At 41.1% G+C, this 18,006-nt stretch overlaps 1 protein-coding gene across 1 annotated transcript; it reads left to right on the top strand.

The window, feature by feature from the left end:
• Positions 1 to 276: 276 nt before the first annotated feature.
• On the top strand, positions 277 to 17,845 carry LOC119882055 (fibrillin-1-like; the record flags this gene model as incomplete). The annotated part of the gene is made up of 22 exons (XM_038692073.1): positions 277 to 643; positions 1,438 to 1,563; positions 3,026 to 3,151; positions 4,246 to 4,398; positions 4,504 to 4,809; positions 5,577 to 5,729; positions 5,816 to 5,935; positions 6,027 to 6,152; positions 7,735 to 7,857; positions 8,882 to 9,004; positions 11,786 to 11,938; positions 12,486 to 12,539; positions 12,689 to 12,814; positions 12,914 to 13,039; positions 13,153 to 13,272; positions 13,840 to 13,977; positions 14,070 to 14,120; positions 14,233 to 14,358; positions 14,511 to 14,738; positions 14,830 to 14,955; positions 16,340 to 16,468; positions 17,697 to 17,845. Coding segments are annotated over 22 exons (3,234 nt in total), but the record flags the coding sequence as incomplete, so codon positions are not given.
• Positions 17,846 to 18,006: the final 161 nt, after the last annotated feature.

Here is an 18,006-nt window from a genome sequence, read left to right as displayed (position 1 = left end):
GCACGTACAATGCACCTGAGAGCCAGACCGATTAAAATGCCAGCAACAGACAATGCATTCTTTATGGAGCATGATACTGTCTGCTCTGCAGCACTTTCATCACATATAATGTGAGTGAGTTGTAGATGTCAAGAAAAATTATATTCAGATTGAGTGTTTCTGGTTGTGTATTCCAGACAGTTAATCACTCACAGAATCAAGTTCAGGTTCTATGTTTTTCAGCATTTGCTTTAGCTTTCTTTATCACATTTGGGGTTGAAATGTTTTACAAAGTAACTGTTTTGCAGTTTCTTATATCTGAAATACTTCAACCAGTGGAAATGTTTTTTTTTTCCAAATTTCTGTTTGAATGGCTACCAAACCTTGCTGTTTTGCATTGCGTTTGTACTGAAAATAAAGAGACAAATTGTTTTCACAAAAGCAAATTCCTGCTTTGCCTCTACAGACTACCGCACTGGGCCATGCTTCGCCTCTGTGAATAACCAGATGTGTCAAGGCCAGCTCACAGGCATTGTGTGCACAAAAACTTTGTGCTGCGCCACAGTGGGACGGGCGTGGGGTCACCCCTGTGAGATGTGCCCAGCCCAGCCTCACCCCTGCCGAAGAGGGTTCATACCAAACCACCGCACTGGGGCGTGCCAAGGTAAAGTCTGTTCCTCAGTGTCTCTGTCTCTTTTTCTGTTTTTGTCTCTTTCTTTCTCTCTCTCTGTCACCCTCCCTCCCCTCTCATTTGAGTAAACTTCTGCTTCTGTTCTCTCTGCCCCTTTTAACTCCTTCTCCCTCCTTGTCTGCCTTCACCCCTCTTCCTCTGTCATCCCCTCATCTCTACCCATCATCCCCTCTCCAGAGGATTATTTCTAATTGGGTTAAATTGGGGTGGGCGGCAGTGCCTCCTACATGTGTATGGAATGCCTGCAGACCCCTGCTGGGGTGGGACTGTCAGAGTCAGTAACACGGGTCATTGGCAGTGCCACGTGGGAGAGCTCATTTCTGCTAAGACGGCCCTGTGCCTGCTTGCTCCAGACCCAACAACATCAGAATCTCTGCAGGGGAGGCGGCCCTGAGCCAGGACCCAGAGGAACATGGAGTACTCTGGGACTGCATCAGGTCACAGCCTCCTGGAGGTTTTTAGTCTTAGACCTACGTTGTAATCTGTCATATTCCTTAAATTAATTTAATTTAATCACCAATGTACCTCGCAAAATCACAGATTCCAACTATAACCTTCTATCTGACTGTAGACCTGTCCTTTCTATATTTATCTCCCTCTTTTTTATCTCTTCCTTGGTCGATTTGGCTTCAGTTTCTCTCTATTATTATATTTGACCATCTCTGTGTCTGTTTGTCTGGATTTGAACATTAAAGCAATCTGTGTCCATGTGTGTTTGTTCATCTGTGTGTTATGGTGTGTATTAATTGTATTCTTTGTATGTACAGATGTGGATGAGTGCCAGGCCATCCCTGGCATCTGTCAAGGAGGAAACTGTATCAACACAGTGGGATCCTTTGAATGTAAATGCCCCGCTGGGCACAAGTTCAATGAGGTCTCACAGAAATGTGAAGGTAAGAATCAAAGCAGCAGCCATCACATTAAAACTGTGAAATGTCTGACTTTCAGTGTTAGCTTGAATGACAGATCAGGCTAAAATAAATTATATAACGGTGTGAAAGTAGAGTTGAAAGCCATATCCGTCTAGTTGTGGTTAACTTCCCCTCAGTCGCGGTATTCTGATTGTTACTTTGTGGGGAGAGACCACACATAAGCCACTTTGCCCTTCCTTTGAAATATGTTTAATTAAATCATAGTGGCACTCAACTCAGTTCTTTCAGTAATCCTGTATAACACATTTCAGTAGTTTTTTCCCCCCTAAACTTGTGTTGAAGTGAGACTATGTAACTTTTGAAAAAGTATATACCACACCTTTCCTCCACAAATGAAATGTTGAATTCTTGAGCAATAAAATGTGCCATTGCTTAATTCAGTTCCCTGAGGGGTTTTGCTGCTACAACCTTAGTTAGTCTGGTAAGACCAGTAGCTTATGTGAGCTAATGCTAATAAAGCTCAACTTTTTATGTAAATATTGCTGAATAATACACATTATTGAGTCACTTCGCTGACTCATGACTCTTCTCCACTCGCGCTACTGTTATATTAGTTTAGCATTTTAGCTAATTGCTTACTAGTAGTTTAGCATTTAGTTTTACTCTCACTTTTGGCCACAGTGGCCACTGTTCAGCCAAAGTTAAATCGCTGTAAAAGAGCTTCTCAGACAGGTATGTCAGTGCACAACATGATCTGTCAAGACACAGTCAGAGAACATTATGTCCACATGTAGTTTTGAAAAGACATTTTTCTCTCAGCTGGGGATCCTAATTATCACCTTCTGACTGGCTTACAGAATTGCTTGATCACATTGTTTTTCCTACTTTATAATTCTTGCAACTGAGAGACTTTTTTAGTGTTTCTGGCTGAACAATCTTAAATGAAACCGTTCTGTCTGCATCACTTCTGTTCTCCCACAAATAAAGACGCACAGTTAGCCTGTGAAAAGTGTTGTCTCATTAAGACATGAATATGACAATTTCCAGACCAAGTTTAACTATTGAAACAGACATAGCAGGGTTTTGTGGCACTCATTTTCAGAGTGAAATATGTGCTATTTTATGCCCAGAAATAATTGCCGGAAAACTTCTGGACTGTGTAAAAGACATTTCAAACTGGTCTAAGTTACAGTGTATTTCTTAACAGACTTTGTGCACGATGGTTGGTGGTTAAAAGTGAACAGAAGAGCAAAGGGCCCTGCATTTAATATCCTATGACAATGACTTATTTGCATTGTCATTGCCAATATGTGCTATAGTCACTTTCGAAGAGAATCACATTTCAAGCTAGTTTTCTGTTTAATCACTTTCATCAACAGTTATGATTGCAATGCAATTTTAGCAACAAAGAACAAACAGGAAGCATTCAATTTTTTTTAACCATGCTTGATTGTAATTTCCTCCACTCCTTTCCTCTCTGTAGATCTGGATGAGTGTTCAAACATTCAAGGTCTCTGTGGTGTAGGTGAATGCTCTAATACTGTTGGCAGCTACTTCTGCAAGTGTCCCCAGGGATATTACACCTCTGTGGACGGATCCAGGTGTATAGGTGAGTCCTCTGTTATACTGGCAGTCAAACCTCATCAAAAGGACAATTGTTTGGATTGTATTTGCTTTGGTTCATTCTCTCAGCTCAGACCTGCAGTTGAGCATAAAAGGTGCTGCCTCATTCACTTTCTTTTTCCACCCCATTTTGATTTGTCTCTCTTTATGCCTGGCACTAGGAGCAGAAAGTAATGAAATCTTTCCAGTGTTCCAGCTGGTAGAATTTAGGTCAGTAGTCACTTGCTTGTTTCTAGTTCCACAACAATGAGCTATATTCCCTTTAAACTGAGGAGGGGACGGGATGAGAGAAGTGAACTCCAGTCGTGTTCAAGTGACTTTGTTTTTTGACTTTGTGGTTGGAATAAGTAGGCATGTGTGTTGTCTTTCTGCCACTCTACATGTGTGTCATTCAATACTCCACATCCTGGGAGGTTGATAACAGTGTGCATATTCAGACAGACAAGCAAACACACAAACACAGACAATCACCAAAAATGCCTGTAAAGCTTGCAAGTGCTGCTCAGTTTGACCCAAAACAGACCAGGGAGGAATTTGGGTCAAAATAGTCCATTAGATGTACACGCACATAATCACACATGCAGACTTACACACATGCATTCATACACAAACATATGCAAACACACGCTCACATTACCCCTCAGGAGAAGATGTTTGTGAGAAAGGAATGTCTGCGTCTTCTGCTCCAAAAAACTCTTTCCCATGCATCAACTCTCTTTTGACATTTTGTCAAACTTAACCGAGCTATAGTAGTGTAGCCTGTCAGTTTCTCCATATGAATACGCCGGATTGGCTGGGTGTGAAACAAGACATAATATATTTATGTTAATAGGGAACCTGTCTGAGTGTTAGTCACGCTTGTGCACAGTGCCAGAAACTGCAGGATGTAGGAATGGTTCTCATAAATAGGAAGTGATGACTACTGGAAGTGACTTCCATCTTCCAAATGATGGAAAATCTGAAGCAACAACAACCTTTTGATTGTACTCCTGCCAGTTTGCTCAACATCCAGACAACACATGCCATAGTCCATACAGCATGGTTAGTTTAACCAACTTCATGCTGTGTTGTTTCCCACAGATGCTCGTGGTGGGTACTGCTACGCTAGCTTGCTGAATGGGCGGTGTGCCAACCAAAACTCACAGCTGTTGACCAAAATACAGTGCTGCTGTGATAGTGGACGCTGCTGGTCTGATGGATCCACTCCTGAAATGTGCCCCATTCGTGGAACAGGTTAGGGTCACTCCCAATCACTTGGCGTTAAATATTTTGTTCTCATGTGTGCATTACCATGTTTCAACACATATTTAACCCCCTGCCGTTTTGTGCATATTTTAGAGGAGTATCAGAAACTGTGCATCCAGATACCTGATGGGAACGGTGGAGTGTTGATACCTGGTCATGTCCCAGGGAGCCCTGACCTTCCCAGCATCTACCCAGTTCCATATCCTGGTCAAACTCCAGGGCAAGTTCCTGGCCAGGTACCTGGAGTGATTCCTGGTCAAATTCCCATCCAGGTTCCAGGCCACGTCCCTGGCCAAGTACCGGGTCAGATTCCAGGACAAACTCCAGTACAAATCCCAGGACAAATCCCAGTTCCATTTCCCGGACAATTTCCGCATCTGCCTTTACACCCTCCGCCAGGTAGGCTCCTGCTTTCTACTTGTGTTTGGTGTACGTTCTTCAAAGTTGACGTGTGCAATAATAGCTTACAACTCATACTTTCTGGTGTGACTCAGTGGATGTGCAATGCTCGACCTCCCACTGGTCTTGTGTTGCCATGTTCAAAATCCTGGTTTTGAGCAATCACAACCCATTCCCTCTAGCTAACATTACATGAGTTACATATTAATGATGGAAACATTTCACTCAAGACTTTAATTGTACACTGACACAGGGCTGCTTGGTTCATCTGGGTATTGCTGTAAAGATATCCAAAGTAAATGTGAAGAAAATGTCCTTGAATGTTTGTAGACCAGACCAAGTCAAGAGTTTAATTAGCCATTTGCAAAACCTTCCCCAATAACATTTCCTCCGGAACTGTTTTACAGGGGAGTTTGTCAGAGTTTAGGCTTCACTTAAGAAGTTCAAACAACTTAGTGCATTTTTGATGATAATGATAGTGGGTCCTGCCAGACCTTAGTACAGTTCAAGGGGGTAGATAGGTCTGGCAATGCAAAACTGCATTCTTATGAAATGCTTTCGCAGACAGTTGTGCTTCCTTTACTGTTTTGTTTGATCATACTGTAGACTATGTACATTTTCTGTTGACCAGATATCTTATAAATTAAGATTACAAAAGAACAAAAACAGCAGCACCAACCAAAAAGATACTAAGCAGTTGCTGTGCATTTGTTGCTGTTGCATTTTATGATCTATAGATGATATGTTTCTGTGAACATTTCTGGCAGGTCCCCCTATTGTCCAAGGCCAGAATATAACCAACATGTGCCAGGCCTACCGTAACCTCTGCCTGAATGGCAGGTGTATCCCCGTGCCTGTCATTGGATATCGCTGTGAGTGCAACATGGGCTTTCGTTTGGATGGAAGAGGAGAGTGCATCGGTAAGTTTTTGACATGGTGAGGAACAAGTTCTTGAGCATTAAACTGCAGGTGAAGAACATTTTTGAACTTTATATTTGTTCTCCAGATGCTGATGAATGTGAGAGAAACCCGTGTGCACATGGAGAATGTGTGAACACCGAAGGGTCTTACATCTGTCAGTGTCCTGCTGGATTCCAGACTACTGCAACCAGGACAGAGTGCCGAGGTTACATATGCATACACGTACACAGACATGTACACCCACACTTTAAGAGGATGTATGTGTTTACTGTGCTTTATCTGTTTGTTTCTGCCAGATCTGGATGAGTGTGTGGCCAATGGTCGTATCTGCAACAATGGCCGCTGTGTGAACACTGAGGGCAGCTTCCACTGTGTCTGCAATGCTGGGTTTGAGATTTCAGCAGATGGCAAAAACTGTCAAGGTCTGTCAACTTCTGACATTTATGGAGTAGAGACATATTTTAAGGAGAGTGTCTGTAATAACCAAAGTTATGTGTAATGTTTAATGGACCATGGATCTGTTGGAGGTGGTAATTTAATAACAATAGCTGATGGAGGCATGTGCCCTTATAGGCAACATTTTAAATGATCATGCTGGTGGTTTTGTGTGTTTCAGCCCATTAACTACAAAATATGTACATTTATATTACTACCAACCCTTTTCCAAAGGACTCCCAATTGTTAATACTTACTTCTTACCTTGCAGGTATTCAGTTGTTTTCATTCATTTTAGTTGCAAACTGCAAACTTGCTTTAGATAGGTAGTCCGTCACAGGAAACCCTTTGTTGCCATTAATAGGCCAGTAGACTCCCTCAGAACTGTTTGTTGGATGGTAGAATTGGTGCATTATTCAGATAGTAAGATGGGCCTACATTGGCAGACTCACAATGTACATACACTACACACACAGGTACGCGTAGCAGCGCTCATTCTCCTCAGTAAAATACTGGAGCATTTGCTCATATGCAGTCAAATAGAGTTGTTAATGGAACAAAGGAATGGGAGACAGCTGAGGCAGAGGGTCCACCGGCCACTTTGCTTATCCCGCTAAGCTGTACCAGACAATAGTAATCTGCTGATTCTCCTGATTAGGTGACTAATGCAAACTGTCCCTTTGCACTCCCTATTGCTGCGCTGCATTGATTTGCAAGTGGGTCATTCAAGCATCCTCGAGTTCTATTGAAGGTATGTCACAATCTACAGTAAGTTCGGCCATAAGGACAACAAAACAGTGTCCTCGTAACACAGTAACACAGTAACACAGTAACACAGCGTTACTTGGATGAGTAACTGTAATAATATTACTATTGTTAATAGTAATCCGTTACACTACTAGTTACTGGGGAAAGTAATAACATTGTAGTAACGACTACTGAGTAACGCGTTACCGCCCAACGCTGACCAAGAAGGGGTTTGAAAGTAGTCTTTGCTTACAACTGCATTCTTTAACAGTAACAATATAACTTTGGTTAAAGCCAGCATGGCAATCTGATTGAGAGAATGAAGTAAACTAAATCGTAATTTATCTCTGGTGTGTGACAAAATGAAGTATATACACTAGCAAGGACCACACTATCAACAGATGCATTAAAATGATTTATTGATGAAACACAAAGATTGTGTACAGCTTTGGTTTGTTATTGTGTGTTGGGGAAGCTTTAGTGGGAAATCAGCCATAGCACCCTGGCACAAAGGACCCCCTCTTAACCCTACGGAGAGTAAAAGGAGATTAAGAAACAAGATAGAAAGAGGGGTGGGGGGTGGGGGGGGCAGAATAAGAGAGTAAAGAAGAGAAGACGGGTTCGGTGGATGTTTATGGAAATTCCGGCATGACTGAAGTGTGGTCCTGCTAATGCTAATGATACTCTGCTAGATAGCTCCAGTTTATTTGGCTGTTTATGGACTAAACCATGCAAAACCACCAGTTTGTGCCTTTAACCACTCTATCTTTATACCTAAATGCACTGCTATCAGTCTATCAGTTTGTTTCTGTTCATCCACAGACCAGGATGAGTGTCTTATCAGGAACATGTGCCTCAATGGACTTTGTATCAATGAAGATGGCAGCTTCAAATGCATCTGTAAACCTGGATTCCTGCTGGACACCAGTGGACGCATGTGTGTAGGTGTGTTTGTCAGAAAGCCCGCAGACTGTCAGATAATTAAAATCGCATCTGTACATCACCTGAATATATTATGAGCCAATTGTTCTTTGATCTGCATTTCCGTCTGGCTTGGAAGGTGGCTACCTCTCTGTCATGTTAGTAGTTCTGTAATGTGAGTCTTCACACACAAGTCATAAATGCTCTAAAAAGCTTGGAAAAATCCCCCAGCATCCAGGCAGGCCAGCTGGACATGTGGCTATTTGGGGCCCACCTGTTTTGAGATTCTAGCAGACAGCCTTCCCTAAACTTGTTCAGTGCAAAGAGATTGAGCTGAGACAAAACATGCTATATTAGGCACCGGTTTGATTAGAGACACATAGCAAGTGATCAACCTTGTTGTCGTAAATGACACTATCAAATGCTGTGTACAATATCAAACAGATTTTAAATAATTGTAATGTTGAAAAGATAAATCCAACAAATGTCCCGTAAAGAACAGTCTTTACAGTGTGTATTGTGTGTTTTGTGTTTTGCTCCACATGGCTTCAGATACAGACGTTTGATCTCAGAGACACTGACCTGGTTAAGTCATAGCAGAATAAATAAATAGCAGAGCAGGGTTTGGGCGAAGTATGCAGATGTTTGCAGTCATTAATGAAATGTGTAGTCTAAAGGGGCCCTGGGGCCTCATCATCTCGATCTACAGTCTGTCTGTCCCCCAACACACCCAGACAGAACACACACACACACACACACACACACACACACACACTTATGCATGCATGATGCCATGTCATTGTTTATGCTCATTATGATAATTATTGTAATACGCTGATGGGATCAAGGGGAAGGAAAAGAATGTTTTCTTCATTGAGATCGTAAAACTGAAAATGTGCAGCAGTATTGGCTGGGTTTTAAATGAACCAAGTACCTGAGGACTTTAATAATCACTGCTTCAGCAGGAAATTGCTTTGTTTTAATAGATTCTAGCCTCTTGCCATTCATTTTGCGAATTAATAAATTATTTTGCTACATCTGTTTCTAGACATTGATGAGTGTGAGACTCCAGGCATGTGTATGAACGGCCACTGCGTCAACACGGAGGGATCTTTCCGCTGTGAGTGTATGGCTGGGATGGCAGTGGGCCTGGATGGACGAGTCTGTGTTGGTGAGTAAATGTTTTGCTTCCATGAGTGGCAAACAATAATCTCACATTGATCTCAGTTCAAAAGCAACACCCTCTTTAGGCAAAGTTAGCTAGATAGCCACACGGGTTTTGCTTCATGAGATACTGAAGATGAACCCTCTTTTTGTATCTGGTATGTGTCCCCCTGTTTCAGTCTGGCTGCAACTCCTGTGAAAGTTCCCTGTTGCTTCAAAGAGAAGATAGAAGTTAGATTTTTTTTACAATGTCTCTGCTGAAGACGTTCATTGACTACTTTGGTAAAGAACTCGTGCTTCTAGCAGTTTCCTACGAGCAAATATGCTTAGGTTTCTAGTCAATTATTGCATAGGTGTCCATTCGTCTCTTTTACCCAACCGTGATTGGACAAAGCTTTTGTCAAAATATGTTTTCTTACAGTTTTTTTCAATTGCTAAGATGCAATGGTCACAACTGAAGCCACTTTTTCAAAATTCTTCACACAGTCTGCATTACCAACAGGCATCTTGGCCAAACTGTTAATCTGACCTCCAAAAGTCACTCAAACCACCAAAACACTTCGTACAAGTCTCAAGATAGACTCGTTCAACCAAAACACCGGAAACAATTCTCATTTAGAAAGGATACAGCCTCACTCATAACACACTGACCTACAAAACACTAAAAACAGGGAGCATTACATAAATTAAGAACTTTTATCTTTGAAGCGTGAGCGAATAAATTTGGTTTTCATTATACAATAACAATAACATATTTTCACTTTGACGGTACTAAAGTATAGGTAACAAGAATGCATCAGAAATGCAGCAATTTGCTTCAATATCCTTTATTTGTTCTATATCTGTGGATAGTATTGTAAACTGTGAAAAATTTTACTGTAAGTTGAAACAACCCCCCCCCCCAAATTTCTGGAATTCCAGGGCTGCAAACAGTAATACAAATAAGAAACACCTCAAAAACTCATAATGTACAGTACTTGAGGGTGCTAGTCCTCCCTCTCTGCTGCATTTGGCCACAAGTTCTCATCAACATCACATCTTATGTCTTCCCTGGCGATGCATCTTGGAAAGTATCTTCTGGAATGTCTAATGCAACCTTGGCAGTCTCCAGGAGAAGTGTCTCCACATCCCGCATTCATGGCATCCAGTAAGGTCATCTGGTCATGTGGATGGTGGTCATACACCTTCCACCTCCATGCAGAGAAAAACTCCTCTATGGGGTTTAGGAAGTGGGAGTATGGAGGCAGGAACAGCACTGACATCCTGGGATGTGCAGCGAACCAGTCTGCAACTGCAGCAGAGTGGTGGAATGCCACATTATCCCACACAACAACAAAGACAGGGGAGTTTCTTGCTCCTCTCTCCTCCACTGGCGCAAGGCGATTATGCAGGTCATCCAGGAAAGACATGAAGCTCTCCGTATTGTAGGGGCCAATGAGTGGTTTGTGTAATAGCAAACAATCATTGGACAGTGCTGCACACATCGTGATTATGCTCCTCTCTGCCCTGGGACATCCACAGTTGCTCTCTGTCCAATCACATTTCTTCCCCTGCGGTGTGTTTTTGCCAGGTTGAATCCAACTTCATCCACAAAGATGAATGTATGTGCAGTTTCCCTGGCTTGCAGCTCCATTACGCTCTAAAATACAGTAAATACACAGTTTTACAGGACTTCACATTATGCATCACTGTGTATGTTCCCTGATTGATTATTGAACAGACATCTTACATATTGATAACCGAGTTCTTTCACAAGTTCACAGTTTTTCTCGAATGGTACAGTGTACAACTGCTTCGTCCTTATTTTATGTTTCTCCAGGACTCTGGCAATTGTCGTTGTGCTGACCGAATTCCCATTTCCAAAAGTGATATTGCCTGTCTTCTAAGATTTTCTACTTATTTCAGTCTGGTCACTGCAGTAATGCAGTACATTTACCATCAATCTGTTTTGAATGTGTTTTCAGTTTTGGACACAGTGTGTTAGCATTTGAAAAACGTGCTGCAGATATACAGTGTTTTACAGGTGGTAAAGTAGTAATGAGAAAAGAGTTCATGAATTTTGGAGAAAGGGGTCATTGAATGCATTTTGTGTGAAAGCAATGAAAAATGATTCACAGTTTGGTCCACATACACTTTTGAGAGTGAGAGAGTTTTGACAATGTGACTTCAGTTTTGACCAACGCAGGTTAGCAAATGAAAAAAACTGTAAATAACTGAATGCTCATAGTGAGCATACTTTAATCTGTCTGCACATTTTAGCAAGAATAACCACAACAAAATATGTTCCAGTTCAGTGATACAATAAGCAAAACTGAATGTGACAAAGCAGAGAATAACTGTGTCGTAATAAACTTTACCAACAGCTCATCCTGTAAACCTTTTGCAACTATATGCTCATCATTATGTGGATCAATATTGAAAAACGTTTTCCTCCCTCCTTGTGCTCCAGTCCCCTGGACTGGCACACGCAGAGCAGATCTGTATGCCTTTATTTTGAACATTCCTACATTCCCCCACATGTCATTTCTTTGTGTATTGTGTGGGAAGTGTTGAAATGCTGTTTTTGGGTCTGGGTGAGTTTTCGTCGGGATGATATCAGCGCAGGAGAATGCCTCAAATCCCTGGATATTATGGAGAGAGAACAACCGTTTGTTTTGCTAGTGTTGTTGTTTATAGGAGCTACGGACTCTTGCCTCCCTTTCTCTCTCTTTCGTCTCCAGTCTCTTTCCAGATCCCTTGCCTCATCCCTGTTTCTCACACAGGGTTTGTCTTGTTTTGTCCGAAACAGACACACATATGCGCAGTTCGTGTTATGGTGGCTACAAGCGAGGGCAGTGTGTTAGGCCTTTATTTGGAGCTGTGACCAAGTCAGAGTGCTGCTGTGCCAGCACAGAATACGCCTACGGAGAGCCCTGCCACCCCTGCCCACCACAGAGCTCTGGTACGGATATTTAAATCACTCCACCCTTTACACATATGGTGCCACCTCCTGTCGCCTGACATACAGACACACACAGAAAGGCACACAGAGGTTGTGTTTAATTCTAAACACACCTGTCAAATTCAGGAAGACCAGATTAAATGCTTTGTCTTTTCTGTCATGCCGGCTTGGATTTCATAAATGACAGAAAATGAAATCAAGGCTAAGTTGTTTGACAGAGACGCCCACAGTTAGGAGACATTGACAGCCTCCACACCCACACCCACACACAAACACACACACACCCACACCCACACATTATTCACTCATTAGTCCTGCCAATTAAAGTTTCTATATCAAAAGACGCCAGAACTGCACCACATTAAGGAGACCATTTTATATACATCTAGGCTAAATGAGAAAGCATGGAAATGGATAATGACATGGTATTAAATGTTTTGCTTTGAGATTTCTTGGATTTTGGCAAATGAGAAATTTTCTCAAATCCTGTTATTTGTTTTTGGTTTTTTTTTCAACCAAACTGTGCTATTTGTGTCTTTTGCTGCAGCTGAGTTCCTGGCTCTGTGTCCCAATGGCATTGGCATAACTGGCGATGGAAGAGGTAATGAATGCAAGCTCAACGTGTGTGTTTCAATGATATGAAAACAGAGAGCTTGCAGAAACCAAACAGAGCCAACAAATGAACTGTGGTTATTACTTAGAGCTTTTTCCTACTGTGATGTTCCAACAGGTTATTCTTTGCCTTCTCAGATATTAACGAGTGTGCCCTCGACCCTGACATCTGCCAGAATGGGGTGTGTGAGAATATGTTGAGGACATACAAATGCACCTGCAATGAAGGTTTTGAGGTAGACCTGACGGGCAAAAACTGTGTTGGTAAGTTAACTGCTGTATAATTTCCTCGTCCTCTTAGTAAATTAAAGTATACAGCCCTCATATTAAAAGCCAGTGTTTTCTCTCTCTGTGTGTTTTTAGATATTGATGAATGTCTAATGAACAGGCTGCTGTGCGAAAACGGTCTGTGTAGAAACACACCAGGCAGTTTCACCTGTCAGTGTCCCAAAGGATATCTCTTTGATCCTGAGACAGACGTCTGCGAGGGTCAGAGACTCATTTCTTCTGTTGTACAGTACAATGCCACAGCATGTCTACTATATCAGATTAAAATGAAATGGCCAATATGAGAAACTAAATCTGGTGTTTGTTTCCCACAGATGTGGATGAGTGTCAGTCTAGCCCCTGTGTTAATGGAGATTGTAGGAACAGCCCAGGGTCCTTTGTGTGTTTGTGTTCAGTGGGCAGTTCGCTGGACAGCTCTGGGCTGGAGTGTATAGGTAAGTGAGCATCACCAAAACAGTAGTTTGTCTGGCCAAATGTTTAATTATTCAACATAAAAAATAATAAAAAATATTTAAAATAAAACCAAACTTAGTTAATAGTAACAATTATTAAGTATTAAGTATTATTAAGTTATACTAGTTCAATGTGGTTTTAAAAAATAAGCATTTTTTCCCACTTTATAATAACACACAAAAAGCTGTCTAACCTCAAGTTAAACATTGCAACAGCTCTGTGATCAACTACATTAAACAATGTGAAAAAATTGGTTTACATTTGGCAAAACTTGGAACACAATAAAATAATACTTTGAAAATCTGAAAGATGAAACTGGTATAGCCTGGAGAAACTGGTTTTCCTGTTTAGGGAACTTTGACAACTAGTAAGCCAATGATCACTCTCTTATTTTAGAAGAGCTGTGCCTGATTAATTAAATGCAAAATATATTAATTAATTGCAGAATTTAGGCATCAATTAACACATACCAGCCTGTGTTACCCAGATGTTATTTCATTCCATATAACTGAATGTCTAGTAACTATAAGGCTTGTTTCATAAAACAGAGACTACTAAAAGCACCTGCTGGCTGAAGATAGTCAATAATCGCTGTGAGGTCAACATCAACGGGGCTACACTGAAGTCCCATTGCTGCGCCACACTGGGAGAAGCCTGGAACAGCCCGTGTGCTAAATGTGAAAAAGGTCAGATGATCAATATGTACCATTTTGCACATTTTAAAATTTACCATATAACTCCATTAACTGGCATTGTACTGTGCCCTCTTCTTTTTCAGATCCAATCTGTGGTAAAGGCTTCTCTAGAATCAGAGGAAATGTTTGTGAAGGTAATGTCTGCTTTGGTGCCTCATAGACCTGGAAATTCAGACTTGCATTTCATTTGAGTAACTTGAAACCCTGGACCTGTTGTTGATGTTGTTCTTCTCTGCTGGATGTCAGATGTGGATGAGTGTCAAGTGTTTCCCGGAGTGTGTATCAATGGCAAGTGCATCAACACACCAGGCTCCTTTTTCTGCCAGTGCCCTCCAGGAATGACTGTTGATGTCAGCGGCAGGACGTGCATTGGTGGGTAATGTATATGTAGTAGTAGTGATGTCATCTTACTGTCTAAATGTCATGTGTGCTGTTTTTGTTTTGTTACTGCCTGATTGGACTTGTGCATTAAAACCACTTCAAATTCTTATATATGTGTAAAATATTGTGTCTATGACTTCCAGACCTGCGTACGGAGCAGTGTTACCTCACCCATGAGGATGAGCGCTGTGGGGCTCCTATCTCAGGGAAGCATCGTGTGGATGCCTGCTGCTGTTCAGTAGGTGTAGCCTGGGGCCCTGAATGTGACGAATGTCCGGAGAAGGGCACACCAGAATATACTCAGCTCTGTCCCCGTGGCCCAGGCTTCTCACACAGGGGTGACTTCATCAACGGCAGGCCCTTCCTCAAAGGTATTGTGCCGTCCACAGACTGCATAGACTGCCAGTGTGGTTTTATTTAATGGTCTCTCACCCGTCTTTACCCCTCTGCTCTATACCTTAGATATAAATGAATGCAGGATGATAAACACTCTGTGCTCAAATGGAAGGTGCAGAAACACCATCGGTAGCTTCCGTTGTCGCTGTGATAATGGCTATGCTCTGGACTCTGATGAGAGGAATTGCACGGGTGAGTAGTACTGAAGGAATCAGTCGAATAATTGTTTAGTTAATTAATTGACAAAGAAATTAATCAACAACAAGTTGATATTGATTTATCTTTTAAGTCATTTATCAAGCAGAAATGTCAAACTTGTGCTGGCTCCATCTTCCACAAATGAGGATTTGCTGTTTTTCTCTGTTTGGTATCATTGTATATTAAGTTTTGAGCAATTTAAAGACGCCACCTATGGCTCTGGAAAATTGTGATGGGCATATTTCACTATTTTCTGACATTTTATATGGCTCAAAATTGATTTTTTGAAAAATAATTGACAGATGAACTGATAATGCAGCCTTATTGATGAGGACTACACGGAACAGTTCAATAACTGTACAGTGGTTACTTGAATGACTAGACAGATTCATTTTGAATTTGAAACTCTTCAGGAATCAGGTATTCACATATTGGCTATAATGTAAGAGCTGACATATGTGTAGCTGCTATTTTTGGCTGGAATGTAACATCAGCTATGACAATAATATAATAATAATAATAATAATAATCCTTATTTGTAGAGCACTTTTCAAAAACAAGTTACAAAGTGCTTTAACAAGTGTAAAGAAAAACAAGATAAGAGCATGAAAACTGACTATAAATTGACTATACCTCAGCTTCATTGTATCTTTACAAGTCTAACTATTCTTCATTAGTCCCCCTCTGAATCACGGTGAGAACACTAATTACAGTAAAGTAGTGTAAGCCCATTGCCTACATTCAGCTCATTCAGTCTAATGGGAGTCTGGCTGTTTTGGACTTGTTGGAGCTGGTCCCTGTTGTCTGGTTTGCTGCATTACTGCTCTGGTGAAATGTGCACACATTATTTTAGGTTTAAATGCCAGTGCCATGGCTTTATTCTGAAATAATTTATAGGCTCTTAGTAAGTAAATGATATACGGGACCTTTTAACCCCATATGAGTGAGATCCCAGCCTGAAGTCTTTGCATTAAGTGTTTCAAAAGGTGGATTAAATTCAAAGGGATCAGGCCTTTAGCTTTAGACTTTGGAAGAATCTGCTTGAAGAGCTAAGGCTGCCTAAATCATCCTTAAATTCACCTCTTAATCTTATTTTATAGCCTTTCTTTTATGTAGTAACCTTTTGTTAAATATTCTGTGCTTTCATGTTTTTTATTCTTACATGTATAAATCATAGCTTCATTGCTTCTACTACTATGTGTTTTTCACTTATGTTAAATCAGTTTGTTACTTAATTGAAAATCTCTGCAAAAACAAATGTTCTTTTTTAAATTTCTATTTATAATAAACACAGGCTCGTGAATGTGGGTGCAATTTATATTTTATAAAGTTCCACCTGGCTAAGTTTTGTTTTTGTTTTGCATTCATTGTCCTGTAGACATCGACGAGTGCCGCATCTCTCCGGACCTGTGCGGACAGGGCAAGTGTATCAACACACCAGGAGACTTTGAATGCGAGTGCTTTGAAGGTTATGAGAGTGGCTTCATGATGATGAAAAACTGCATGGGTGAGTGACCAACTCCTGCAGACACTAAAAATACATACATTGAATCACCTCTTCAGGCTGAGATGATTTGGTACAGTTATATGCAAAGACAGCACTCTATCATATGAAATCATTTAGTCTGTGAGCACATGAGTCAGAAATTTGATCTCCTTAACAGTTCTCTTGCACACTAGTTAAAGTGGCATCATCTGAGAGCAGAGAACTTTGCCAACCTATAAAGGTCTCCAAGTATAAGAAAGGCCTACCACACAACCCCAGTCCCAATCACAACCCAGTCATCTCCTCCACTCTCCCTTTTGGGCCATAAGCTCTGGATGAGGTACTTAGGCTAACATGCCTCATTGTTTAGACGGCTGATGTAATCTGAAATTTTCAGGCTGTGTGCATTTGTATATATATGTGTGTGTGAGAGAGAAGGAGAATAAAACTTTATTTAAACCCCTATGGGGCGTTGAAAGGGTCTTGTCTAGGCAGCCCAAGTGTCGTCACAATGTCTTTGCAAAACTGCTCCATAAAGTCTCAAAGATAATTGTTATTTATTATGTACTTGACCTGCATGCGAGACACACAATCAGCTGCCCAGCAAAATGATTTTTATATGTGGCTACAAATCCTAATGTTCTGACATCTGTGAAAATACTTAATGCTCTATTTCTGTTCTGGTTTGCCTTTTTGATTTAATTCTTTGGAGAAATCGTACAGCCAAAATGCAGAGTCTCAATACTTTTGTTGGCCTAAAGCCGCCATTAGACCAAGACTGGCGAGACACAATTTACTTGCACCCTGCGGCAAAAAAAAGCAGCTTAGACTGGAAATAATATGGGCATGGTTGCAATCATAAGCTGCTGGTACTGACTAGGCTAGCTGACTTGGCTAACAAAAATATATAACAAGTAAAAACCCTTTTTAAAAATTTTATTTTTGTTACGGTCAATCTTGGTTATTAACATCGCTGCCAGCCATAGAGTTATATAGACAAGGATAAAAACAAAGTGCTTCCTGAAGGTCAGGCCCACAACCTCTATTAAATCACAATTAAATTGCTGAACAAAGGTGAATCTGATCTGCAAATATGCCAGCTGGAAACACAGTTTAGAATTTATCTATCCAGTGGGATTCATTGGAAATTGACTAGAAACAAATATTTGGATAGACTGAACCCTAACACTAAATTTCTCTACTTGAGTCTGTGTATGTACTGTACATCTGTGTGTTCTTCCATTGTCAGATATTGATGAGTGTGAGAGGAACCCTCTGTTGTGCCGTGGAGGTGATTGTGTAAACACGGAGGGCAGCTTCCAGTGTGTGTGCCCCGACGGACACGAGATCGCACCCGATGGCTCGGCCTGTCTAGGTGAGTGATCATCAGAGAGGCAAGCTCTTCTTCTCCAAACTTTTTCCTCCTTGCTTTTCTACTTTCTTTGAGACATCTGTGTCACAGAATAAAGTTTCTACTCTATTTTTGTAAGAGATGAAAGAAAGATGTGGAGGGTGAAAAGAAGACCAACAAGAGGAGATGTCACAGAGCAGTTTGAGTG

Source organism: Micropterus salmoides, unplaced genomic scaffold, assembly GCF_014851395.1.
Source record: "Micropterus salmoides isolate LMB-PRFRI ecotype aquatic unplaced genomic scaffold, ASM1485139v1 Ms_hic_scaffold_2868, whole genome shotgun sequence".
Taxonomy (NCBI): Eukaryota; Metazoa; Chordata; class Actinopteri; order Centrarchiformes; family Centrarchidae; genus Micropterus; species Micropterus salmoides.
This window is presented reverse-complemented; position numbering and strand designations above follow the sequence as displayed.